Source organism: Platichthys flesus, chromosome 15, assembly GCF_949316205.1.
Source record: "Platichthys flesus chromosome 15, fPlaFle2.1, whole genome shotgun sequence".
NCBI lineage: Eukaryota > Metazoa > Chordata > Actinopteri > Pleuronectiformes > Pleuronectidae > Platichthys > Platichthys flesus.
Window position 1 is genome coordinate 200,410 of NC_084959.1, and position 21,811 is coordinate 222,220.

Genomic DNA, 21,811 nt, shown 5'->3' on the forward strand with positions numbered 1-21,811 from the left:
CATTTTTCCACACAACACTGCTGCATGATGGGAAAGGTTAGTTGTCGCCTCTGGACTCGTTTTGTTTAACGAACAGCCGACAGTCAAAGTTCAAGACGTTTTATTTTGAAATTCCTCGACTGAAGCAACTGGTTCCAAAACCACAATGCAGTAAATTAACTAATCAGTGTTGCAGCTCGTGTTGGGACTTCTACCACTGGTGATTGATCAAAGGAAACAGTCGGGCTCAAGGTTTTGACTTTAATCTTTTATTATCAGAAAACTTCCTGCAGTTTACAGACGGCGACCACGACGTCCACCCTTCCTCCGGGTCGAGTCCGACGGGATCGGAGTGACGTCCTCTGGACAAACAAAGAACAACAAGAAGTTAGACTCTTGGTTCTGAATTAATTTTGACTTAGAAACTACTTCCTGGGGGGGGGGGGGGGTGATGCTTACCGATGCGTCCGATCTTCATGCCGGACCGAGCCAGCGCTCTGAGAGCAGACTGAGCTCCAGGACCTGGAGTCTTGGTCCTGAAACAAGAGACACGGTTTAACTGAAGAGTTGTGATGACATGTGACAGAGCTTCCAGAGGACGGAGGATCAGCTGATCAGTGTTTACCTGTTTCCGCCGGTCGCCCGCAGCTTGATGTGCAGGGCGGTGATCCCGAGCTCTTTGCAGCGCTGAGCCACGTCCTGAGCGGCCAACATGGCGGCGTAGGGAGAGGACTCGTCTCTGTCGGCCTTCACCTTCATCCCCCCGGTCACACGGCAGATCGTCTCCCTGGAACACACACACACATTACATCTCCACGTGCACACATGGTTGTCTGATCCCATTGGTTCATCAGTTAATAAAGATGTTAAAACAAATCTGCTCATTTTATGATGTCTGAGACAAACATGGGAGGTAACCATTTGTTAATGTTTAAGAACAGAGAGAGAAACGAGTTGTGATGTTTTACAGTGAACTCAGTTTGACTCAGATCCAGGAGACCTTCACTAACTTCTTCATGAATGTGTTTATAACCTTTAACGTCTCATTGGGAGCTGCAGTCGGGTGTTAGCCTCGGAGACGGTCACTTACTTCCCGGAGAGGTCGGTCACGTGGACGAACGTGTCGTTGAAGGAAGCGAAGATGTGACAGACGCCAAAAACGTTCTCTCCTTCAGCGACCTGAGGACCCAGACTGATCACCTGCTCCTCCTTCTTCTCCTTCCCTTTACGAGGAGCCATTGTTCTGACGGAGGAGAAGAGAGGGAGGTGAAAAAGAGTTACTTCAGACAAACATTACAGCTTCAAAATGGCCGACGACCACACGCTCAAACCAATCGGTGTCTTTCACCACCTGTTTGTCACTGGACAGGAAGGACACGTGACCACCTAGTCAGCTTCACTCCTATTGGTCCACGTCAGGGAACATTACGGTACTGAGTCTAACTGATTTTTACCATTATTGCAGTTTCGTAACTGCATGAAATGTAAAAACTACGATGTCTAACTACAGAGTTGTTTGTGTGCGAGCTACTGAAACGTTACGACTAGCTGCGAGGAGATAACACCTCTATACGTCCCCTCGTCCTTCACCTTCAGCATCAATATCGTGACATCACTTCATTCATGTCTGACGTCGTACGACACGAGATCAACTGTGACTTTGCCTCAGTTCAGAATCGTATCCTTCGTACAGATTCCGTCACCACCACACGTCTCAACCACTGAGCAGCAATCCCATGATGCATTGCACTTCAGAGACAAACTGGTGTCCAAGATGTAAAACTGAGGCGAAGACGTCAGTTTGAATTTGAACGTTAGATAAAACGCGTTTAACGTTTTAATCAAACAGGCGACATTTCCGTGCACAGTTTGGTTGCTAGTGGACAGTGGTGCAAGCTAGTAAGACAAGTTAATCACGTGACCATCACACCTTTGTAACCGCCAGTTCATGACGTCATCGCGTGTGAACACACATCACTGAATGATATCATACTCTCAGGGCTCTGACGTAACGTGAGACCTGCACGACTGACGTGAGTTTAACTAAATCAACAGGAAACAGAGGAGCCGAAGCGTCTGTAGCATGTTAGCTTCTGCGTGAGCTGCTGTAGCATGTTAGCTACTGTAGCATGTTAGCTTCTGCGTGAGCTGCTGTAGCATGTTAGCTACTCCGAACGAACACGCGCAGCCGCTTCACGTCGGGGTGGACACACCGTGACACGCACGCGCCTCACCTGTGACAAATACTCTAAATATTGTCGGTTCTCCGCTGCTGGACCGAGCGCAGAGACAAGATGGCGTCGCGGCTCACGTCTCACAAACATGGATCTTTTATAAAGATTCAGTTCGACTCACAGAGAAACTCGTCACAGCGAGAGAGTGCAGAAGAAGAGGAGCCGCCGCGCAGCACAGTTTACCCACAGAGGATGAAGAGGACGCGCAGATGTCAGAAGATGAAGCGGGAACTCACCGAGCTGCGTCTGGTCTTCACTCTGACACAGAAAAGAAAGAGCTTCCTCTTCCGGCGCAGCAGATGACGAGTTCCAGCGCCGGAAGCAGCTACTGCCGCCACGTGGTCCGACGGGGAACATCTGCGACTCCTTCACACATTTTAACATCAACTTAAATCAATGAAACGGAAATAAACACAAATAATGAAAATAAAAATAAATAAATAATATCAAATAAAAAGAGTAAATAAAGTTGAACCCAGGTGAATGTGAGAGTTCGTCTGTGTAGATCTGAAGCATCTTGTTCAGTTATGCACAACACGTTTTGAACAAAACATTACACACAACACAACACGTTATGCACAACACATTACACACAACAACTTACACTTGTGCCTCTATGACTAACACATGTCCTTATAAGGACAAATAGAGGCGTGGTCGTATGCTGATTGAAGAGAGGGGACATGTGGTATCAATTTAGAATGATTCTGATTCTTAAACGTACACAAGGTGGTGAGAACCAATCAGCTGGAGCGCACGTGTCATGAACCCGGCAGCGATTTTGCACTTGTGTTAGTAAATGAGGCTCAATGTCCCCAGAGGACCCTGGAGCCAGGTCTGGGAGGAGATCCCCCAGGACGCCATCCACCAACTCATCAGGAGCATCAGGCAGGAGGAGGCCACACCCACGAGTCACATGATGAGTTGTCAAAGTCACGCAGGTTGGATCAGCCTCTGATTTCACTTTTTCACTTTGATTTTCCATTGACCGTTGTTAGAATGTTCATCAGTAAAGATTTTCATCTCGAATAATTCATTCAAGATCAATCACATTGTATTAGTTTATTCTCATATTCACTGGTCCCAGTTTGTCTCCTCGTCTTTAACCAGTGAGACGTCCTCTGTTCTTCAGCCTCAACAAGAGTCAAACTACTGAACCCTTCAACAGGTGGAGAAGGTAGAGACCTCAGGGACACATGTGAGGACCCGTCTCCAGGTCGGACACTAGTCAACAGATGTCCTGTGTCACAGAGGACATCAGAGAGATCAGAGTGTTTACAGCTTTCATTAGAATAAACACTTTGTAGCAGAACTGAAGATCAATGAGCTGATGGATTATTGTCAGTAATGGTCGAGTATCTGAGGAGAAATATTATATATCAAGCAGACTTGTTGTGATCAGAGTCCACGATCAGGATCCACGATCAGGATCAGGATCCACAATTAGGATCAGGATCCACCATCAGGATCAGGATCCATCACCAGGATCAGGATCCATCACCAGGAGCAGATGTCAGTAACGTGTAGTGATGAGATCTTAATTTCTTTGATGTGTGATTTAAGGGTTCCCTGAATTTATTTTAGCAGTCTATATATATATACATAAATATATTCTATACATATTGTAGTGGCCTTTCCACTAAGTTCCAATACGATGGCCACTTGCTTGTGTCTGAGGAGTAACTTCTCACAGCTGACTCGTGTCCAAACATCGACCGTCCGTTGTTACCCGATGTTAAACGAATCCACGAGGCTGATACACTTGAAGTGATGGATTTTATTTTCCTGTCCAGCTCAGTTCAGAAACACCGTTCAAACGATCCACTATCGAAGAGGGGCGTGGCTTAACTCCACACTGGTCACAACGTCACTTCATCTCTGATCACTGACGTCAACAATCACTTTCCATCATCTTCACGTAAATGTCACTCATATTTCACCGTCAAACCTTGTTTGAGTCTAAGACTCCTCACTCACCACTCTTCTTGCGCGTCACTAATCATCATTTAATCGCAGACAATTCTCAGGTCAGATGTAATAATATAATATTGTATAATGCAATATAATATAATACAGTATAATATGTTTACGTTTTGTACCAGCAGAGGCAGTGTTTTCTTAAATGTCTAATTTCCAAACTCGAGGCACGTTTAACTCACACGTTATGTTCATGTGATAGACGTGTTGTGAGCGTCATGTGATTAACGACTGCAGGTGAGAACAGACCAATGAGAAGGCACCATTTAACCACCTCTGTTTATTTATATAAACACTTTGAACACGATGCAGGAGAAGAAATTACACAGTGAGCATGCAGCATCAGTTCGTACACAACAACATCATCATAGTAAAAGAGCTGATTATTGATCATTGATTATTGATCATTAAGTTATTGATCATTGATTATTGATCAATCACAGCGGCCCCGTCGTGAGAGGGAACAGCGAGGACATCGGGACCTATTGATTCTTACTCTGTTCTGTGAAAATGTTCTTATCAAAACCTCGATCACATCCGATCAATGACATTAAATCCTAATTGAAAACACTCAAAGTTGTTTTATAGCTAACAGTGCTTTTCTCTGAAGTGACCCCCCCCCCCCGTCCTACTGTTTCCTGTCACGTGGATGACACACTTCCTGTGGTGAGAGTGCTCACGCTGAGGCAGGAGACATGTCGCCTGGTAACATCGGGTCAGAGGAACAACGTGAACGTTACGATCAATTTTTCAGTTTCAAGCGTAAACATCGATATATTTGTAGAAAATGACATCACAGATTTTTTCAGGGATGAGTTACTGGTAAACATACGTTCAAGTGTCGTAAAGTTAGAAGTGGACGTGCTGCTTTAGAAAACATTCACTGTGCCGGCGCCACCTGGAGTCTGACGGGGTCAGAGGTCATTTCACTGGAAGAGGCTGAATCAGAAGTTTCCAGAACAAGCCGACATATTTATTTTAATCCTCGTAAAATGTCAGAACTGAAGCTTTGAGACTGACGATGAGATGTTTCCTCCACACGTCTCAGACGCTGTCTCATCAGCTGCTCTGTGATTGGTCCTCGTGAGGAGGAGGAGCCTTTGAAATTAGACAGACGCTATTCTAGAGGCAGCCACCGGGGGAGACATCGTCTGAACTGAGAAACAACGTTGACTAAACAGAGTCTGTTCTCGAAGTTCAACAGATCCAGGATCTCAGTTTCCAGCTGAACTTATCAATCCCAGTCTGTTAAACGGTCACATGACGCTGCTTATCAACTGGTTGAGTTAACTCAGGTTTCTTCTAGATAACGCATGCACATAAAGGGGCGGGCTTTACTGCATATGACCAATCACAGACATGGACAGTTTGACTGACAGCAGAGCCGAGGATCAAGTGTCTAAGCAGAACAAACATCCAGAATAATAGAAAATGTTCCAGCTGCTAAATGCAGGAAGAACAGCTGGTAAAACATCTGGGTTTGTGTTAATGTGCACGTTACAGCGCCCCCTGGGGACATCTGGTAAAAAATACATGACTTGACCACGATATAATAACAAGAATAAGATATATAAATCAGGGCCACGAGATCCGAATCGGTTGTTTACTAACAAGACGTGGAAGTGAAGACGCCTCTTGAAGAGAAACTTTTGAATTCCACGATGTTGCCTCTACAATGTTTACTATTATATAATTATATAATTTCACAGGATGAAGCTAATTAAAGGATAAAAGTATTAAAGTTCTCCTCCGCTAACACTCCCAGTACATCAGTACCAGTAAGTGGAGCAGCTGCAGTCGGTGGTACCAGGAGCGCTTTGCTCCTACGGGTCAGGTTGGTTCTGTTCGTTCCTCTCAGGAGAATCTAGGTCTTTCAGAAGCTCCTCAGAGGAGCTCAGAGGATCTGCTGGGTCTCTGAAGACCCTGGTCCTCCTCAGAGACTCCAACAACCAGCTCCACAGATCCTCTAAGAACATGATGTCATGGTTCAAAGGAGGGGATTGGTCAGTGGGCGGAGCTTCAGACTGTTTGATCTCTTATCTCCAACTTCACCTGGAGCAGGTCAGCAGGTTGAGTTACCATGGTGATTCACCTGATGACAAGGCACCGAGCTTCACAGAACAGAGAACTGTGAATTCAACCTGAAGTCACCTGAGGACCACAAATCCTGCTTCCTGGTTCAGAGCCCTGGAGTGAAGATCCAGATGTTGAACATCTGCTGATCATCAGAACTACGCAGGCTTCTGAGCGTCAGCTGAGAAAAAACTACATTTTACATCGAGGACATTTTTCTGTGGTGTGGGGGCGTGGCTTCAATACCTGGTGCCGCCCTGACCACCTGGTGTTAGTTGTGACAAAATCAAAGAAGCCCCGCCTTCTGTCCACAGTCCCAACATGACCTTTGACCTTTGATTCAGCCTCTCCAGTTGGACGAGATGTCAGCTAATGATTGCTAAGAGAACACATGTCACACTCGTTAATGCACATCGTACTGAAAAAATCATAAAGCTAATAATAATAATTTGCGTTTGCGCTCTGTACAGTTCAATTCCAACATTAGCGAAGGAAGTTTGATTCAACATGAAAAAGCTTTGAAAGTTAGAAATGCGATACCGAGAAGAATCATTTCCTCTGATCGTACAAACTTCTGACTGTAAAAACATTCACTTCTCACAGCTAGCAGGCGCCATTGCTCCCAGTGAGGAATGCTAACAAAGCTAACAAGTCAGAGTCAAGTCACCGCAGAGCAGGAAACAAAGGGACAGCTGCCAACAGCAAAACGCCACGGAGCCCGAAAACCAAAACACAAAGCACGTCTGGCATGCATCACGAAATCTGTACAGTCAACAAATCACTGAAGAGGAAGAAATACGCTCCATCCAATCAAAACACATCACCAAGGATCCTCCGTCCAATCAGAGCGAGTCAATGTTTCACTTGGTCAAATCAGTTGTAACGTCATTAAGGCTGAAAACCAACGGACATGAGGTTTCACAGAGCGACCACGCCGACGACAGAGCAACGCCACAGTCCCTAGAAGAGCTGGACTTCTTTTTGTCCCTTCTGGGACTCTGTACTGAGTTTACTGACGATGATTCTGATTGGCTGACAATAATAACGATGGTGTTTTACTGTGACTTATTTATTTTCATCCTGAAACGTTTGGTAAACTCAAGCCGACAGATTCTCATGGTGTCTCCTGGTGAAGGTCGAAGGTCGTCCTCGTTAGCACAGCTGCGGGGGTGCGGCTGTTCATGGAAGATCGCAGGACGGAGAGCGATGGAAGTTTCTGCAGCTCTCCGACCAATAAGGAAGCAGAGCATCGAACTTTATCGTCAATGTGTCGTCAGCGTTACCTGTTTATCTCAACATGAAATAAAACGTTACATATATTACATTTATATAAAGTTTATATATTAAATCTTCCACGTAAAGAGGCCCAGAGCTGCTGGTCATCTCCTCATCTCAAGATAAAATGATGTCACATGATCCGTCTCTAAACTGTTGCTTGTTTCTGATCAGTTTTGTTTGTAAAACTTAACGAGTTACAAACTGCGATCTCAAGTCACGGCTCTAAATGCTAACTGGTAACCATGGCGACTCATGTTTGAATGATATGATATGATGTGTATGTTGTTTTCTTTATGTTCAGGTGGAAACCTCATATCTCTTTGGAAACATTCAACCACTGACCTGTCAATCAAGGTGAATTTAAAACAATTATTATTCATTGATTAATTCTTCTTATCACTTATAGCATCATATTTCCATGTTTCCGTCTTTTTATGAACTGAAACAGGAAACTGATGAAACTTGCCTCGTGATGACAGTTTCTTCAAATGGCGGAAAATATTTCATGTTAAACTCTTCGTTATTATTGATCATCGATCAGATGTTGATGAGATACGAGGTTTCCACCCCTTCACTGACCCTGAGCTGGGCAGCTGATTGGTTGATCACAAGGGTGTAACAGAGTCCAAACAAGCTAAAGAGAGGAAGCTGATTGGTTGGTTGATTGTGCAGGTCACTGCAGGAAGCCCCGCCCATGTCTCCTCCTCCTTCTTTTGGTTTTTATCAAACTTCTAAAAGTCCTGCCTGGTCTGCTGTCGATCAATCTGTTGTCAAGGTGACGCTGGCCCCATCAAAGACCCGCCCACTCTGGAAGTTAACTGCAGAGGAAACAAAAACAAAACTGATCAATAATCAACAAAACTGATCAATAATCAAAAGACGTCTAGACCACTGATTCTCAAACTATTGTACGCGTACCAACAGTGCTACACAAGCTCCCTCTGGTGGTACGCCGAAGAATCTCAGTAACATAAAATATTATTATTATAAAATGGACGTTTCATCCTTCAAGCTGGAACTATTCCAAAGAAAAGATCGTATCAGGAAGAGAAACTGTCGTGTTGAAAGGGAAGGGGCAGGAAACGAGCTCCAGTGCTAGTAGCTACGTTAGCAGCACCAGTGAAGTCTTCACAGCAGCTGCTAGCAGCTAGCCGCTAGCCGCAGAGATCACAGACAGCTGCTCCGCCCGGTCACAGCGCCACCAAGGTGTCCCACTGAGATTACACTGTGTGGGTTGTGTGTGTGTGGGTGTATGTGTGTGTGTGTGTGAGTGTGTGAGTGTGTTTTATGTGTGTGTGTGTGTGAGTGTGTGAGTGTGTTTTATGTGTGTGTGTGTGTGAGTGTGTGAGTGTGTTTTATGTGTGTGTGTGTGAGTGTGTGAGTGTGTTTTATGTGTGTGTGTGTGTGAGTGTGTGAGTGTGTTTTATGTGTGAGTGTGTGAGTGTGCGTCTGAGAGAGAGAGAAGAAAAGAGAGAGTGAGCAGCTGATGACTGTGCTGCTCTGAATAAAGATTTAACTAATTAATTAAAGTATTGATCACTATGTGACGATCAGTGTTTATATATGAAATCGATAATGTGGCGACAAAAAAATCAACTTTTAAACTGTAGCGAGTTAAAGACTTCAGTTGAGAGAGGGAGAGAGAGATACAGCAGCGGTGTGTGTGTGTGTGTGTGTGTGTGTGCACTGTAACTTTTCTCTCAGGTTCTGGGATCAATAATAAGCTTCACAATTCTTTTGTATAACCAACCACCAATAATGATGAATTCCACTCGGGACAAACGCGATCACGAGACGTTTCCACAGTGGAGTCTAGTCGGAGGAGGCGGAGCTACATTTGACGGAGGCGGGCCTATATCTAATCCCCACTGTGTGCCAAAGTATTTAAGTTCAACATACATTTTCTTTATTAGGAATTAACTGCGTGAACTGAAGAGTCCGACACTTCTGTATTAACGTGGAGTAGAGAGTTTGAGAACCACTGGTCTGGACGGGTGATGATCACTGATCTACTGCTCATGCCTCTCATGACTTTTGACCTTGTTCATACTTGCTGAGCGTGGAGGCGGAGCCTGAGCGGTGGAAGTGGACGATCTGCCACTTGCCGTCACGACGGTGCCACACCCTGGTCTCCTCTGATTGGGCGGTGCGAGGCGTCCCGTTGGCGTCGATGTACTGAGTCACTCTGATGTAAGCGATGCAGGCGGCCTCGTCCCCGACCAGGTGGATGTGAGGGTTCAAGATGGTGGTGTGGACGGGTTTACTGTTCTTAGACCACACTGACACACACACACACACACGTTAGGTGCACAGCTGAGACCACACAAGCAACTCAACAGAAAGGAAGTCTTCGTCAACTCACAGTTTTCAAAATAAAAGCGGTGAAAGTCCAGCCCTTCCACCAGATTCCCCAACGCCTCGGGCTCGAACGCCGTCACAGCTGGGTCGCACATTTTACTGAAGAGAGACAGACGAGAGACAGACAGGTTCTACTGAAGAGAGACTCACAATAAGGTCTTATGATCACAGAGGAGAAACTTTCACAATAAGAGTCTTACGATCACAGAGGAGAGGCTTTCACAATAAGAGTCTTACGTACGTGTAGCTCTCGAAGTCTCCGTTGCTTATCGCCTCGATGAGCTGCTCCGTGACCTTAATGATGTCCTGCTTCCTCACTGAGAGACAGACAGGTGGACAGAATCACAGACAGACAGGTGGACGGAATCACAGACAGACAGACAGGTCAATAATGAATCTTACATTGTGTATGTTTGTGTCAGTCAGTGTTGGTTCGTGAATGTTACTGTGTATGTCACTGTGTGTCAGTGTGAGTTTGTGTGTTTGTGACTGTGTGTGTATGTTAGTGTGTGAATGTAAGTGTGTTAGTGTGAGTGTGTGTGAGTGTGTAAGTGTGTGTGTGTGTGTGTGCGTGTGTGTGTGTCTGTGTGTTTTGTGTGTGAATGTTAGTGTGAGAATGTTAGTGTGTTTGTGTGTGTATCAGTGTGTGTTAGTGTGTCTGTGTGTACCTCTGGTGTCCTCATCCTCTATAGTTGTGTTCGTACTCTCTGATGATTCCTACAACAAAAACTATTACTGTTTCATCTTCAGTTAGAAATAAGGTTTTGTAGAATTCAGCTGATTTCTTCTTCTTCATGAGTCAGAGTTTTAAAGCTCAAACTGCTGCTTACACTCGTTTACTTTGAAGTTGGAGTGAAAGCTTTATCAACTGACAGAAAAAGAAAGAATCAGTTGATTCTGTTGTGAATAATAAACATCATAAATAAGGATGAAGACGATGACGTCACCTTGACTCCATCGTTCTTCTTGTTGCTTTTTCCTCCTGAACGAGGGATGAGAATAAAGAGAGAGAGAAGCAGCAGAGTGAGGAAGAAGGGAACAAAGGCAGAGAAGAGGAGCGAGGGCATCGTACCGACAACCAGCCACAGGAAACACTTCAAAAGACTCTAGTTAAAAAGATTCTGTCACATATTCATAATGAAAACATAAATTCTCTCTCTCTGTCTGTCTGTGAGTGTGTGTCTCTCTCTCTCTGTGTCTGTGTGTGTCTCTCTCTTTCTTTCTGTGTGTCTGTCTCTCTCTCTCTCTCTCTGTCTGTCTGTGTGTCTCTCTCTGTGTGTGTCTGTCTCTCTCTGTCTGTGTCTCTCTCTCTGTTTGTGTGTGTCTCTCTCTCTGTGTGTGTGTGTCTCTCTTTCTCTCTCTCTCTGTCTCTCTCTCTCTCTCTCTCTCTGTCTCTCTCTCTGTGTGTGTGTCTCTCTCTCTCTCTCTCTCTGTCTCTCTCTCTCTGTCTGTGTGTCTCTCTGTCTGTCTGTGTGTGTCTCTCTCTCTGTGTGTCTGTCTGTCTCCCTCTCTCTCTCTCTGTCTGTCTGTCTGTGTGTGTCTCTCTCTTTGTGTGTCTGCGTCTCTGAGCTGAGTCCAGATTTAGGGTTGTTATCAGCAGCAGCTCTGTCACGTGTTCACATTTGTGTGAAAACTCACAAACACTTTTAACTCTTAAAGTCTTATTTTGAAAACAAAACGACCCCTGTTCACCCCCCCCCCCCCCCCCACCAGAGGTCAGGGGCCCCTCACATGATGAACCATGACCCTAATCTGTGCATGGTCCCTTTAGGTTAGACCCTCTGGATCAAACAAGATTGTGATCATGTGACGTCTCATGTTTCTGTCCTTTAACTCTTCAGTGTGGACGCAGCATGTCGGTGGATTCCATGCTAAGTATAGAAGAACAGCTGCTACACACATACACACACTCTCACACTCACACACACACACTCACTCACACACACTCACTCACACACACTCACACACACACACACTCACTCACAAACACACCCACACTCTCACACTCACACACACACACACTAACTCACACACACTCACACACACACACTCACTCACTCACAAACACTCTCACTCTCACTCTCACTCTCACTAACACTCACACACACTCACTCACTCACAAGCAAACACACACACACACACATTGTTAACTGCAGCTCATTGGTTGAGCCTCTGGTTGTTTCTGAGTTTAACCCTCAGCTACTGTGACTAATCTGCAGGTCAAAGGTCAAAGCTGACTTTCTGGCAGCCAATAGCAAGTGAGGCTGCGTTCGATTGGCTGAAGGCTTCAGTGACATGTTTTTTGTATGACATCAGATGTTTTCTGTATATCCATCTCTAATGTGCTGACTAATGACGAGGAAACACTTTCTCTTTGTTGATTTCTCTCCAAAGAAGATTTCATTTCCTGTGTGTTTACACCAGTGGTCACTTTACACCAGTGGTCACTTTACACCAGTGGTCTCCAACCTTTTTGAGCCCCAGATCACTTTTTAATTCCAAACGTAATCAGAGATCTAAACTCGATATCTTCCCTGTGTACTCAAATAAATACCAGTACTATAGAGTATGAAGCAGTGAACCTTACGCTCCTGCAAACAGTGTTTTATTTTGAACTACCATTTTTGTTTGTGACATATATTCAACAGACAAACATTAAAGCTCAAGTGAAAGATAATTTTTTCACTTTATTCTGCTGTGAACCACAATGTTTATCTGTCTATGACACAAACGTTTCCATACCGTAGTGTCCCGGTGTTTTTTAGTTTACTACATATTCCAACTTGTATTGAAGGAAAGGCAGTAGATAAACCTGCAGTAGATAAACTGCCTTGAGATCGTTGTTCTTGTCTCAGACGCTACGAGAAGTAGAAACTGTACGACTTGACGCCTGTTTTAACTCCAACCCTACAGCTGCTGGCTGATGAAATCAGAGGATCCGACTCAGTCAGACCAAATCGACCTAGAACCCACCTTGAGTCTGAAAGAACATATGACCTTTGACCCCAAACACAAAGAACAGGTGGACGTCTTACCTGAGAAGTTTCTAGTAGCCAACATGGTGGTCAGAATTGCCCCCTGAGGGAGGGAATATTATAACAGTTATTTAATTATCATATACAATACAACAAAATACAATCTACGATTGAAAAGGAAACGTGTACAAAACTGAGATGTGTGTCGTCTTCATTCATGTGATGTTGAGCCCGCCTACCTTCAGTTTCCTCCTGGCGTTAAACTTCTTCAGACACTCGACGGTTTCCTGTCTGTGCATACAGGACGCCACCGTGGAGCGATGCTGGGAGGACGAGAACACATCATCATCATTATGTCAGGATGAAGGTGACTCACTGTGATCATATATAAGAGGTTCTCACTGAGATCCACGGATGTTTGAGGGCCTCTGCAGCTGTGATGCGTTTTGCCGGATTGATGGTCAACATCTTATTTATGAGATCTTTGGCTTCAGGAGTCACTGTGTCCCACTCCGGAGACGGAAACTAAGACACAATGAGAGCAACAGGTGAAAGGTCAGGTAACACAGGTGAGGAGTCAGGTGACACAGGTTTGGGAGTCAGGTGACAGGTGATGAGTCAGGTGACACAGGCGAGGAGTCAGGAGACACAGTTGGGAGACAGGTGACACAGGTGAGGAGTCAGGTGACACAGTTGGGGAGTCAGGTGACACAGGTGAGGAGTCAGGTGACACAGGTGGGGAGTCAGGTGACAGGTGATGAGTCAGGTGACACAGGCGAGGAGTCAGGAGACACAGTTGGGAGACAGGTAACACAGGTGAGGAGTCAGGTGACACAGGTGGGGAGTCAGGTGACACAGTTGGGAGTCAGGAAATACAAGTGAGGAGTCAGGTGACACAGGTGAGGAGTCACGTGACACAGTTGGGAGTCAGGTGACACGGGTGAGGAGTCAGGTGACACAGTTGGGAGTCAGGTGAGACAGGTGAGGAGTCAGGTGACACAGGTGAGGAGTCAGGTGACACAAGTGAGGAGTCAGGTGACACACGTGAGGAGTCAGGTGACACAGTTGGGAGTCAGGTAACACAGGTGAGGAGTCAGGTGACACAGGTGAGATATCACGTGAGACAGGTGAGGAGTCAGGAGACAGGTGAGGAGTCAGGTGACACAGGTGAGGAGTCAGGTGACACAGGTGGGGAGTCAGGTGACACAAGTGAGGAGTCAGGTGACGCAGGTGAGGAGTCAGGTGACACAGTTGGGAGACAGGTGACACAGTTGGGAGTCAGGTGACACAGGTGAGGAGTCAGGTGACACAGGTGAGGAGTCAGGTGACACAGGTGAGGAGTCAGGTGACACAGTTGGGAGTCAGGTGACAGAGTTGAGATGTCACGTGACACAAGTGAGGAGTCAGGTGACACACGTGAGGAGTCAGGTGACACAGTTGGGAGTCAGGTAACACAGGTGAGGAGTCAGGTGACACAGGTGAGATATCACGTGAGACAGGTGAGGAGTCAGGAGATACAAGTGAGGAGTCAGGTGACACAAGTGAGGAGTCAGGTGACACAGTTTGGAGTCAGGTAACACAGGTGAGGAGTCAGGTGACACAGGTGAGGAGTCAGGTGACACAGTTGAAATATCACGTGACACAGGTGAGGAGTCAGGTGACACAGGTCAGAGCTCAGGAGACACAGGTGAGGAGTCAGGTGACACAAGTCAGAGTTCAGCTGACAAAGGTCAGATGTCACATGACACAGGTGAGGAGTCAGGTGACACAGGTCAGAGGTCCGGTGACACAAGTCAGAGATCAGCTGACACAGGTCAGATGTCACGTGACACAGGTGAGGAGTCACGTGCGCAGGTCAGAGGTCAGGTGACCTACATCATAAGCTCCAGCTTTAATCTGCTGGTAGAGACGATGTTGATCTTCATCCCAGAATGGAGGATAACCGACCAATAAGATGTAGAGAATCACACCTGACAGAAGGAGGAAAGACATTAAGGACAGCGACAGTAGAAAGAGTAGAGACAGAGAGAGATGAGACAGTAGAGGCAGATTTAGTAGAGACAGTAGAGACAGTAGAGACATTGACATTAGAGACAGAGACAATAGAGGCAGAGACAGTAGAGACAAATAGAGTAGAGAAAGTGAATTTAGAGACAGTTGAGATAGTAAAGAGAGAGACAGTATGGAGAGTAGAGACAGAGACAGTAGAGAAAGAGACAGTAGAGACAATAGAGACAGTAAAGACAGTAGAGACATTGACCTTAGAGACAGAGACAGTAGAGGCAGAGACAGTAGAGACAATAGAGACAGTAAAGACAGTAGAGACAGTGTCACGAGACAGAGACAGTAGAGAGAGTAGAGACATTGACCTTAGATACAGAGACAGTAGAGGCAGAGACAGTAGAGACAAATAGTGTAGAGAAAGTGACTTTAGAGACAGTTGAGATAGTAAAGAAAGAGACAGTATGGAGAGTAGAGACAGAGATAGTAGAGAAAGAGACAGTAGAGACAATAGAGACAGTAAAGAGAGTAGAGACAGTGTCACGAGACAGAGACAGTAGAGAGAGTAGAGACAGTAAAGATAGAGATAGTCGAGAAATAGACAGTAAAGAAACAGGCAGTAGAGACAGTAGAAACAGTAGAGACATTGACCTTAGAGACAGAGACAGTAGAGGCAGAGACAGTAGAGACAAATAGAGTAGAGAAAGTGACTTTAGAGACAGTTGAGATAGTAAAGAGAGAGACAGTATGGCGAGCAGAGACAGAGACAGTAGAGAGAGTAGAGACAGTAAAGATAGAGATAGTCGAGAAATAGACAGTAAAGAAACAGGCAGTAGAGACAGTAGAGACAAAGACAGTAGAGACAAAGACAGTAAAGAAAGACACAGAGACATTAGATAGAGACAGTAGAGACAGACAGTAGAGACAGGCGAGTCTGACCACAGGCCCAGAGGTCGACTGCTTTTCCATACGGGTCCTTCCTTAGAACCTCTGGGGACAAGTAACCTGGAGTCCCTGCAAAGCCTGTAAAACACACACACACCTTTACTACAGTATTAGTGCTACTACTATGTTACTATAGTGTTACTAAAGTATTATTACATTATTACTAAACTGTTACCAAAGTGTAAGACCATGACCACTCTACCCCTTAGCCACCCCCGCCAATACCACAGCATTACCAAACGGTTACTACAATGTTACAGAACCGTTACTTCAGTGTTACTAGTATAACTACAGTATTAAGAGATTGTTACTACAGCATTACTGAAGTGTTATTACATATTACTAAACTGTTACTGCAGTGCTACTACAGCATTACTAAAGTATTTATTAACTGTACTACAGTGTTGTAACAGTGGAAAACAGTGTTACTACAGTATTACTGTGAGTTCTCACCAAACCAGGCCTGCTGGTCTCCCTCCACCTCGATGGCGAGGCCGAAGTCGGCCAGTTTCACAGCCGCACCTTTGGACTTCGAGGCCAGCAGCAGGTTCTCTGGCTGGAAACATAGAACAGATGCTAACAGGCTAACTCTTACCATTGGTTTTCATCTGAGACGGTAGCAATGCTAACATATGGTGAGGATATGGATGCATTTCAACCCAGGGAAAATTAAGCCGTCAATGTTTCCTGAAAGGAAAACTGCATCAGGAGATGTTGTTTGGGTCTTTCAAGGATGACTAGGAATCGGACATTAAAAAGCCAATAAGTACAGCGAGGCTAATGCCAAAAGCAGGAGGACACTTCTGATGCAGATGGTCCGAGAGGCAGGAGAAGAAAACCACTGTGTAGAAGCAGCCGGGCTCAGTGGATGACCGGACACTCGAGCAATCCCTTTCCTGAAAGGAAATTCTGACCTGTGAGCTGTTGCCTAACTTTTGCCCACTCCAAATAACCTGAAGATCTGGGGCCAACAAGAAGAATCATCCTGCAAGCAGTGAATCCCATCTTTACTGGCTGTCCCAAAGCCCTGACAGGAAGATCGGTACAGATCGAGGCACGGTAAGGTCCTCAAGCCATTTGAAGGGAGCTGCAGAGGCTCAACGCCAACAAACACCAGCCATCACCATCAGAATTTTCCAGCTTCCGGAGGTGAGACAAGCCTCCAAGGGCAAGAACATCAGTATTCCTTCAGAACATGAGAATCCATTCATCGCTCACCAACAAAAGATAGCAAAGTACCAGGATCTGGTCGATGAGGTGCGTAACAAAAGATTTCATAGTTCTGCGATCACATGAACAACAAAAACAAACACTGACAACATGACCTCCTTGGTGGAAGTAAAAATAAAACCTGACCTTTAGGTCTCTGTGGACCACGCCCATCTGGTGACAGTGTAGCACCGCCTCCAAAATCTGCTGGATGCAGTGGCTGTTCAGAGAGAGAGTTCATGTGTGAAGTGTGTGTGTGATCAGCTCACACGTATGTTACAGTGTGAGGGTGCGACTGTTTCCTACCTGGCATCAGCTTCACTATAATATTCTCTGGCCACGATGTCTTCAAACAGCTCGCCGCCTGTGACCCTGCATCAGAGGAAACGACACAACATGTACACACACAGAGGTTTATGTCACATCACACAGGATCACACAAAAACAACAACCTAACGTCACAACACAAACATGGACTGATAGAAACAAAGTGTCAAGTCACGAGATGAAAAATGACACAATGTAAATCTATCATAACAAAATATAACTCGGCTGACTTTAACCTAATGCCATTAAGAGATGTAACACATCGTAAAAAATGTGCAACGTACAAAATGACGTCACAGACCACGATAAAAAATAATTACATGACACCTGTGACATCACATATGTATGACAGCGTAGAAGAAGCAGCACTCACAGGTCGAAGATGAGGTAATGATGTAGCTCCTCTGAGATGCTGTCATGAAGCCGAACTGGAAGAGAGAAAAACTTTCATAGTAAATTCTCTGTTTTTATATGAATCATCCACACGTTCATTGATTCATCTGAAGAACCTCATCACATCACTCATACTCTTGTGTTCATTATCTTGACCAAGGAGACAGGGATCAACCGCCGATCTTCAGGTTAGCAGACAACCCATTCCACTTCCTGAGCCACAATGCTCATTACTCAACAGGTAATATTCAACAATATGAAAGAAGCTAGGAGCTTAGCTAGCCAGTCTGTAGCTGTAGAGTTAGAATCAATTCATTCGAAACTGTGTGGGAGATTAACAAACACACATATACATGTCTCTCCATAGTTGTGAGGACACTCATCGACATAATGTATTCTCTAACCCTAACATAACATAACCCTAAGTCTGAACCCTCAAACGAGCCATTGAATTTGTGAGGAACAGACAAAATGTCCTCACAATGAGGGTATTGAACTAGATAGACACACAAATCAAATCTTACTGCCGCAATGTGTGGGAGTTTCCAGAGAAAACCTGATTATCTCTTTCTGAGTGCTTCCACACAGGTACTTGTGTGTGTGTGTGTGTGTGTGTGTGTGTGTGTGTGTGTGTGTGTGTGTCTGTGTAGGAGGAGAGAGGGTATTGTTGCCTTCACCTAAGGACACTGTTGCCTAGCAACACACACACACACACACACACACACACACACACACACACAGAGTTATGTAACTGCCGACAGTATCTGTGGAGCATCACCTGCCCACACAGCTCTGTGGACTCACAGCTCTGTGGACTCACAGCTCTGTGGACGCTCTGTGGACTCACACCTCTGTGGACGCTCTGTTCAGCGGCAGCATTCTGATTGATTATATGTTTGAACACTTTAGTTTAGATCAAATACCACTTAAAGTAGTCTTTTGCTGGGCTTTTATTGTGAAAACAGGAAGTGTGAAGTATCTCTTTCTTTACTCTCAAGTATGTAATACTAGTACTAGTATTTGTACTAGTATTCTCATTTTTTGTAGTTTTACTCACCAATGTTTGGATGTTTAAGTAAACGACAGATCCGAGCTTCACGGTCCAACTTCTGATGATCTACAACACAAACACACAATTATTGAAAAGTTGTTGTTACAGCCAGATCAATTTGTTAGTGGTGACTGTTTCTCATGTATCACCCAATCACTGTCATTTAGAATCATTTCAAGAATTCAATCAGAATCAGAATCAGAATCAGAAGTATTTTATTGACAAGTAGGTTTACACCTACAAGGAATTTGCTCTGGTAATTGGTGCATACAATGAACATAGGACATAAAAACGCAATAAATACAACATACATAGGAAAGGCAATAAAAAATAGAAAACCAGTATATATTTACTCACTGTTTACTTATTATTTACTCACTTTTTTCCGATATTTATACAAAGTAACATTTATTTTTACATAAACATTTCTGAATAAAAATATATTGAAGATAATAGATATAAAAAGTGAAGTAAAAAGTGAAATGCAAAATGCAAAACAGTAAACAGTGTCCGATTGCAATATGCAATGAATGCAGTATAATATAATATGATATGGGTTAGGGTTAGGGTTAGGGTTCAAGACTAAGTTTCTCCTCAATGTGCGCACACACACAAGGAAACACACACAGACACACACATAAAGACACACAAACACTTTCGCACACACACACTGCTTTGCTAACTTTCCAGTGTGTTGCTAAGCAACCAGAGGAAATCTCCAACCCAGAATTTTGATCTACAACAAAAATACACGGAAAAGAGCAAAAATCATTGTCTGTGTGTGTGTGGGTGTGTGTGTGTGTGTGTGTGTGTGTGTGTGTGTGTGGGTGTGTGTGGGTGTAAATCACATTAACTGTTCCACTAGAACATTTTCCCTGTCAATCACCTGTCATCACCTGTCAGTCACCTGGGTTGGGTTAGGATTTGCTCACCTCTGGCAGACAGTTTCTTGGTGTTGATGATCTTGGCGGCGTACTCCTGACCGGACAACACCTTCACACAGCGCCGCACCACCGAAAACGCTCCCCTGGAAACACAGCAGGAGGAACCAATGAACAACATCGTTTCCACATGATGACAACACTGATGCTGCTGGAACAGTTACCACTAATGCTAACACCACTAATGTTAATACTGCACAGCTAATTATCAATATTATTAAAACAATATATATAAATTATCGTTATTCTAATTATATTTATTATTTTTATAATTATTATTATCGCTATAATAATATTGATAATTTGCTTAATTTAAAATAGTAATTTACATAATATACAACAACATCAATATTAATACTAATACTTATTATGATCATATTAATCATGTTTCCTGCTCTGTGGAGCTGTGACTGAGAAAAGCTCCTGAGTGTGTTTCTTATGAAAGCTGCTCTTCCTCCCACCATCACATTATGTAAGAGACCTGGCATAGAGTGTGTGTGTGTGTGTGTGTGTGTGTGTGTGTGTGTGTGTGGGTGTGTGGGTGGGTGGGTGATGAGTAGGATGGAGGTCAAAAGGGTCTCAATCTCATCTATCTATCTGCTTATTGCTCTCTCTCTCCCTATCTATCTATCTATCTATCTATCTATCTATCTATCTATCTATCTATCTATCTATCTATCTCTCGCTCTCTCTCTTTCTCTCTCTCTCTCTCTATCTGCTTATCTCTCTATCTCTCTATCTCTCTATCTATCTATCTATCTCTCTATCTGTCTCTCATTCTATCTCTCTCTCTCTCTCTCTATCTGTCTTCAACACAATTGATAATCTATAAATATATTTACTTGAAGTCAAATGTGATCAATCCCATAGAAAAGTAGTGATATCTTTTCAACTGAATTAATAAAAATCACTACAATTGATTATCAACGTGTTATTTTGTAACAATGAAAACATTTATAATAGAAAGAATATGGTTTGTGTAAAATAACTATAGACCACACATCTGTATGAATATAATTATACAGGAAATATCAATACATTAGAAAAAGTCTAAATGTAACTGCCTGTGCAAAGTTAAGATGAAGACGAAGATGAAGATGAAGATGAAGGTGCCACTCACTTGCCCAGCTCCTCGTACAGCTGGAACTCTTCGGTGAAACGAGTGCAGATGACCGTTGCCATGGTGACCCGGCGGGGCTAGGGTCACAGGGCTCCCTGTTCCTCGGAGGATGATGATGGTGCTGATGAAGAGTTCGACCTGTCTGCAGGGTGGAGGAGAGAGGACACAAGATGGAGAGAGAGTTCTGGATGGAGGAAGAGGAAGATGGAGGGATGATGGAGAGAAGAGGAGAGCAGTGTGTCTCTGTCCTGATCTGAGAGAGACTGAGTGACGCTTTCAGACGCTCAACCTGCCCGCCCACTCCCCCGTCAGCCAATCACAGGCCAGGATCCACCCACCCACACACACACACACACACACAGTCGTCATGGTAATTGCATCCTTTCTGTCTGCGCTCAAAAGTAAAACTGCAAACACCGCCAGCTCTGGAGGAGTATTCAGGAACAAACATTGCAGTACTACTGATAATATACTGCGTACATGCTAGTAATGATACTACTACACATACTATTACTCATGAAACGCTAACTAATACTCTTTTACTGATACTGCTAATAATATGTATATACTAACTCAACTACGTTTACTTATAGTGGTTCTTCTTCTTCGGTGTATTAGCAGGTGGTAACTGAATAAAGATCACAGACACCCCGTGTTTAGAACATCGAATAAATCATTCAAACCAAACGGATCAGAAACAACAGTGAGATAAGAAATACCTGAAATGACAGAAATCATATTTGACAAAGATAAAAAAAAATTGGTTCATGTCCCATCTGCTAACATGGAGGAAGAGGGCGTCAGTAAACTGTCATGTTGATCATCGTTTGAAATGTTTTTGCTGAAGACTTTCAGTTTCTGACCGGAGGCCGGAGCTCTCCTCCTCTCTTCTCTGGGTCTATTTTAAGGTTTGTTTGTCTCTGTGGGAACAAGCTTCTCTCTTTCTTTCT

At 44.3% G+C, this 21,811-nt stretch overlaps 2 protein-coding genes across 5 annotated transcripts; both read right to left on the reverse strand.

The window, feature by feature from the left end:
* Positions 1-232: 232 nt before the first annotated feature.
* On the reverse strand, positions 233-2,585 carry rps14 (ribosomal protein S14). Of its 3 annotated transcripts, none has more exons than XM_062405849.1 (5): positions 2,450-2,585; positions 1,070-1,222; positions 605-766; positions 439-515; positions 233-341 (listed from the first exon to the last, which is right to left on the reverse strand). In XM_062405849.1, exons 2-5 carry the CDS (start codon positions 1,216-1,218, stop codon positions 274-276), a joined length of 456 nt encoding a protein of 151 aa, XP_062261833.1. In that variant the 5' UTR covers positions 1,219-1,222; positions 2,450-2,585; the 3' UTR covers positions 233-273. The 3 variants fall into 3 exon arrangements, with proteins under 3 accessions (XP_062261833.1, XP_062261832.1, XP_062261831.1); XM_062405848.1 differs by having other exon boundaries at positions 2,401-2,509; XM_062405847.1 differs by having other exon boundaries at positions 2,335-2,482.
* Positions 2,586-4,455: 1,870 nt separating this feature from the next.
* camk2a (calcium/calmodulin-dependent protein kinase II alpha) lies at positions 4,456-21,113 on the reverse strand. Of its 2 annotated transcripts, none has more exons than XM_062407025.1 (18): positions 20,862-21,113; positions 19,733-19,827; positions 18,807-18,866; positions 17,730-17,784; positions 17,336-17,401; positions 17,177-17,249; positions 16,274-16,376; positions 15,815-15,898; positions 14,750-14,844; positions 13,277-13,399; positions 13,114-13,197; positions 12,935-12,977; positions 10,847-10,881; positions 10,568-10,616; positions 10,141-10,216; positions 9,904-9,998; positions 9,592-9,820; positions 4,456-8,359 (listed from the first exon to the last, which is right to left on the reverse strand). In XM_062407025.1, the coding sequence occupies exons 1-18, from the start codon at positions 20,921-20,923 to the stop codon at positions 8,356-8,358; spliced, it is 1,431 nt and encodes a 476-aa protein (XP_062263009.1). In that variant the 5' UTR covers positions 20,924-21,113; the 3' UTR covers positions 4,456-8,355. The 2 variants fall into 2 exon arrangements, with proteins under 2 accessions (XP_062263009.1, XP_062263008.1); XM_062407024.1 differs by having other exon boundaries at positions 9,581-9,820.
* Between the last annotated feature and the right edge of the window lie 698 nt (positions 21,114-21,811).

Excerpts from the sequence above, each read along its gene's own strand:
- rps14 (XM_062405849.1), bottom strand. The coding sequence starts at position 1,218 with ATGGCTCCTCGTAAAGGGAAGGAGAAGAAGGAGGAGCAGGTGATCAGT. Across the intron at positions 767-1,069 it reads GTGACCGACCTCTCCGGGAA|GGAGACGATCTGCCGTGTGA; the intron begins GTAAGTGACCGT and ends TGTGTGTTCCAG. Across the intron at positions 516-604 it reads CGGGCGACCGGCGGAAACAG|GACCAAGACTCCAGGTCCTG; the intron begins GTAAACACTGAT and ends CTCTTGTTTCAG.
- camk2a (XM_062407024.1), bottom strand. The coding sequence starts at position 20,923 with ATGGCAACGGTCATCTGCACTCGTTTCACCGAAGAGTTCCAGCTGTAC. Across the intron at positions 13,198-13,276 it reads TCAAACATCCGTGGATCTCA|CATCGCTCCACGGTGGCGTC; the intron begins GTGAGAACCTCT and ends TCGTCCTCCCAG. Across the intron at positions 10,617-10,846 it reads AGAAGAACGATGGAGTCAAG|GAATCATCAGAGAGTACGAA; the intron begins GTGACGTCATCG and ends TTTTTGTTGTAG.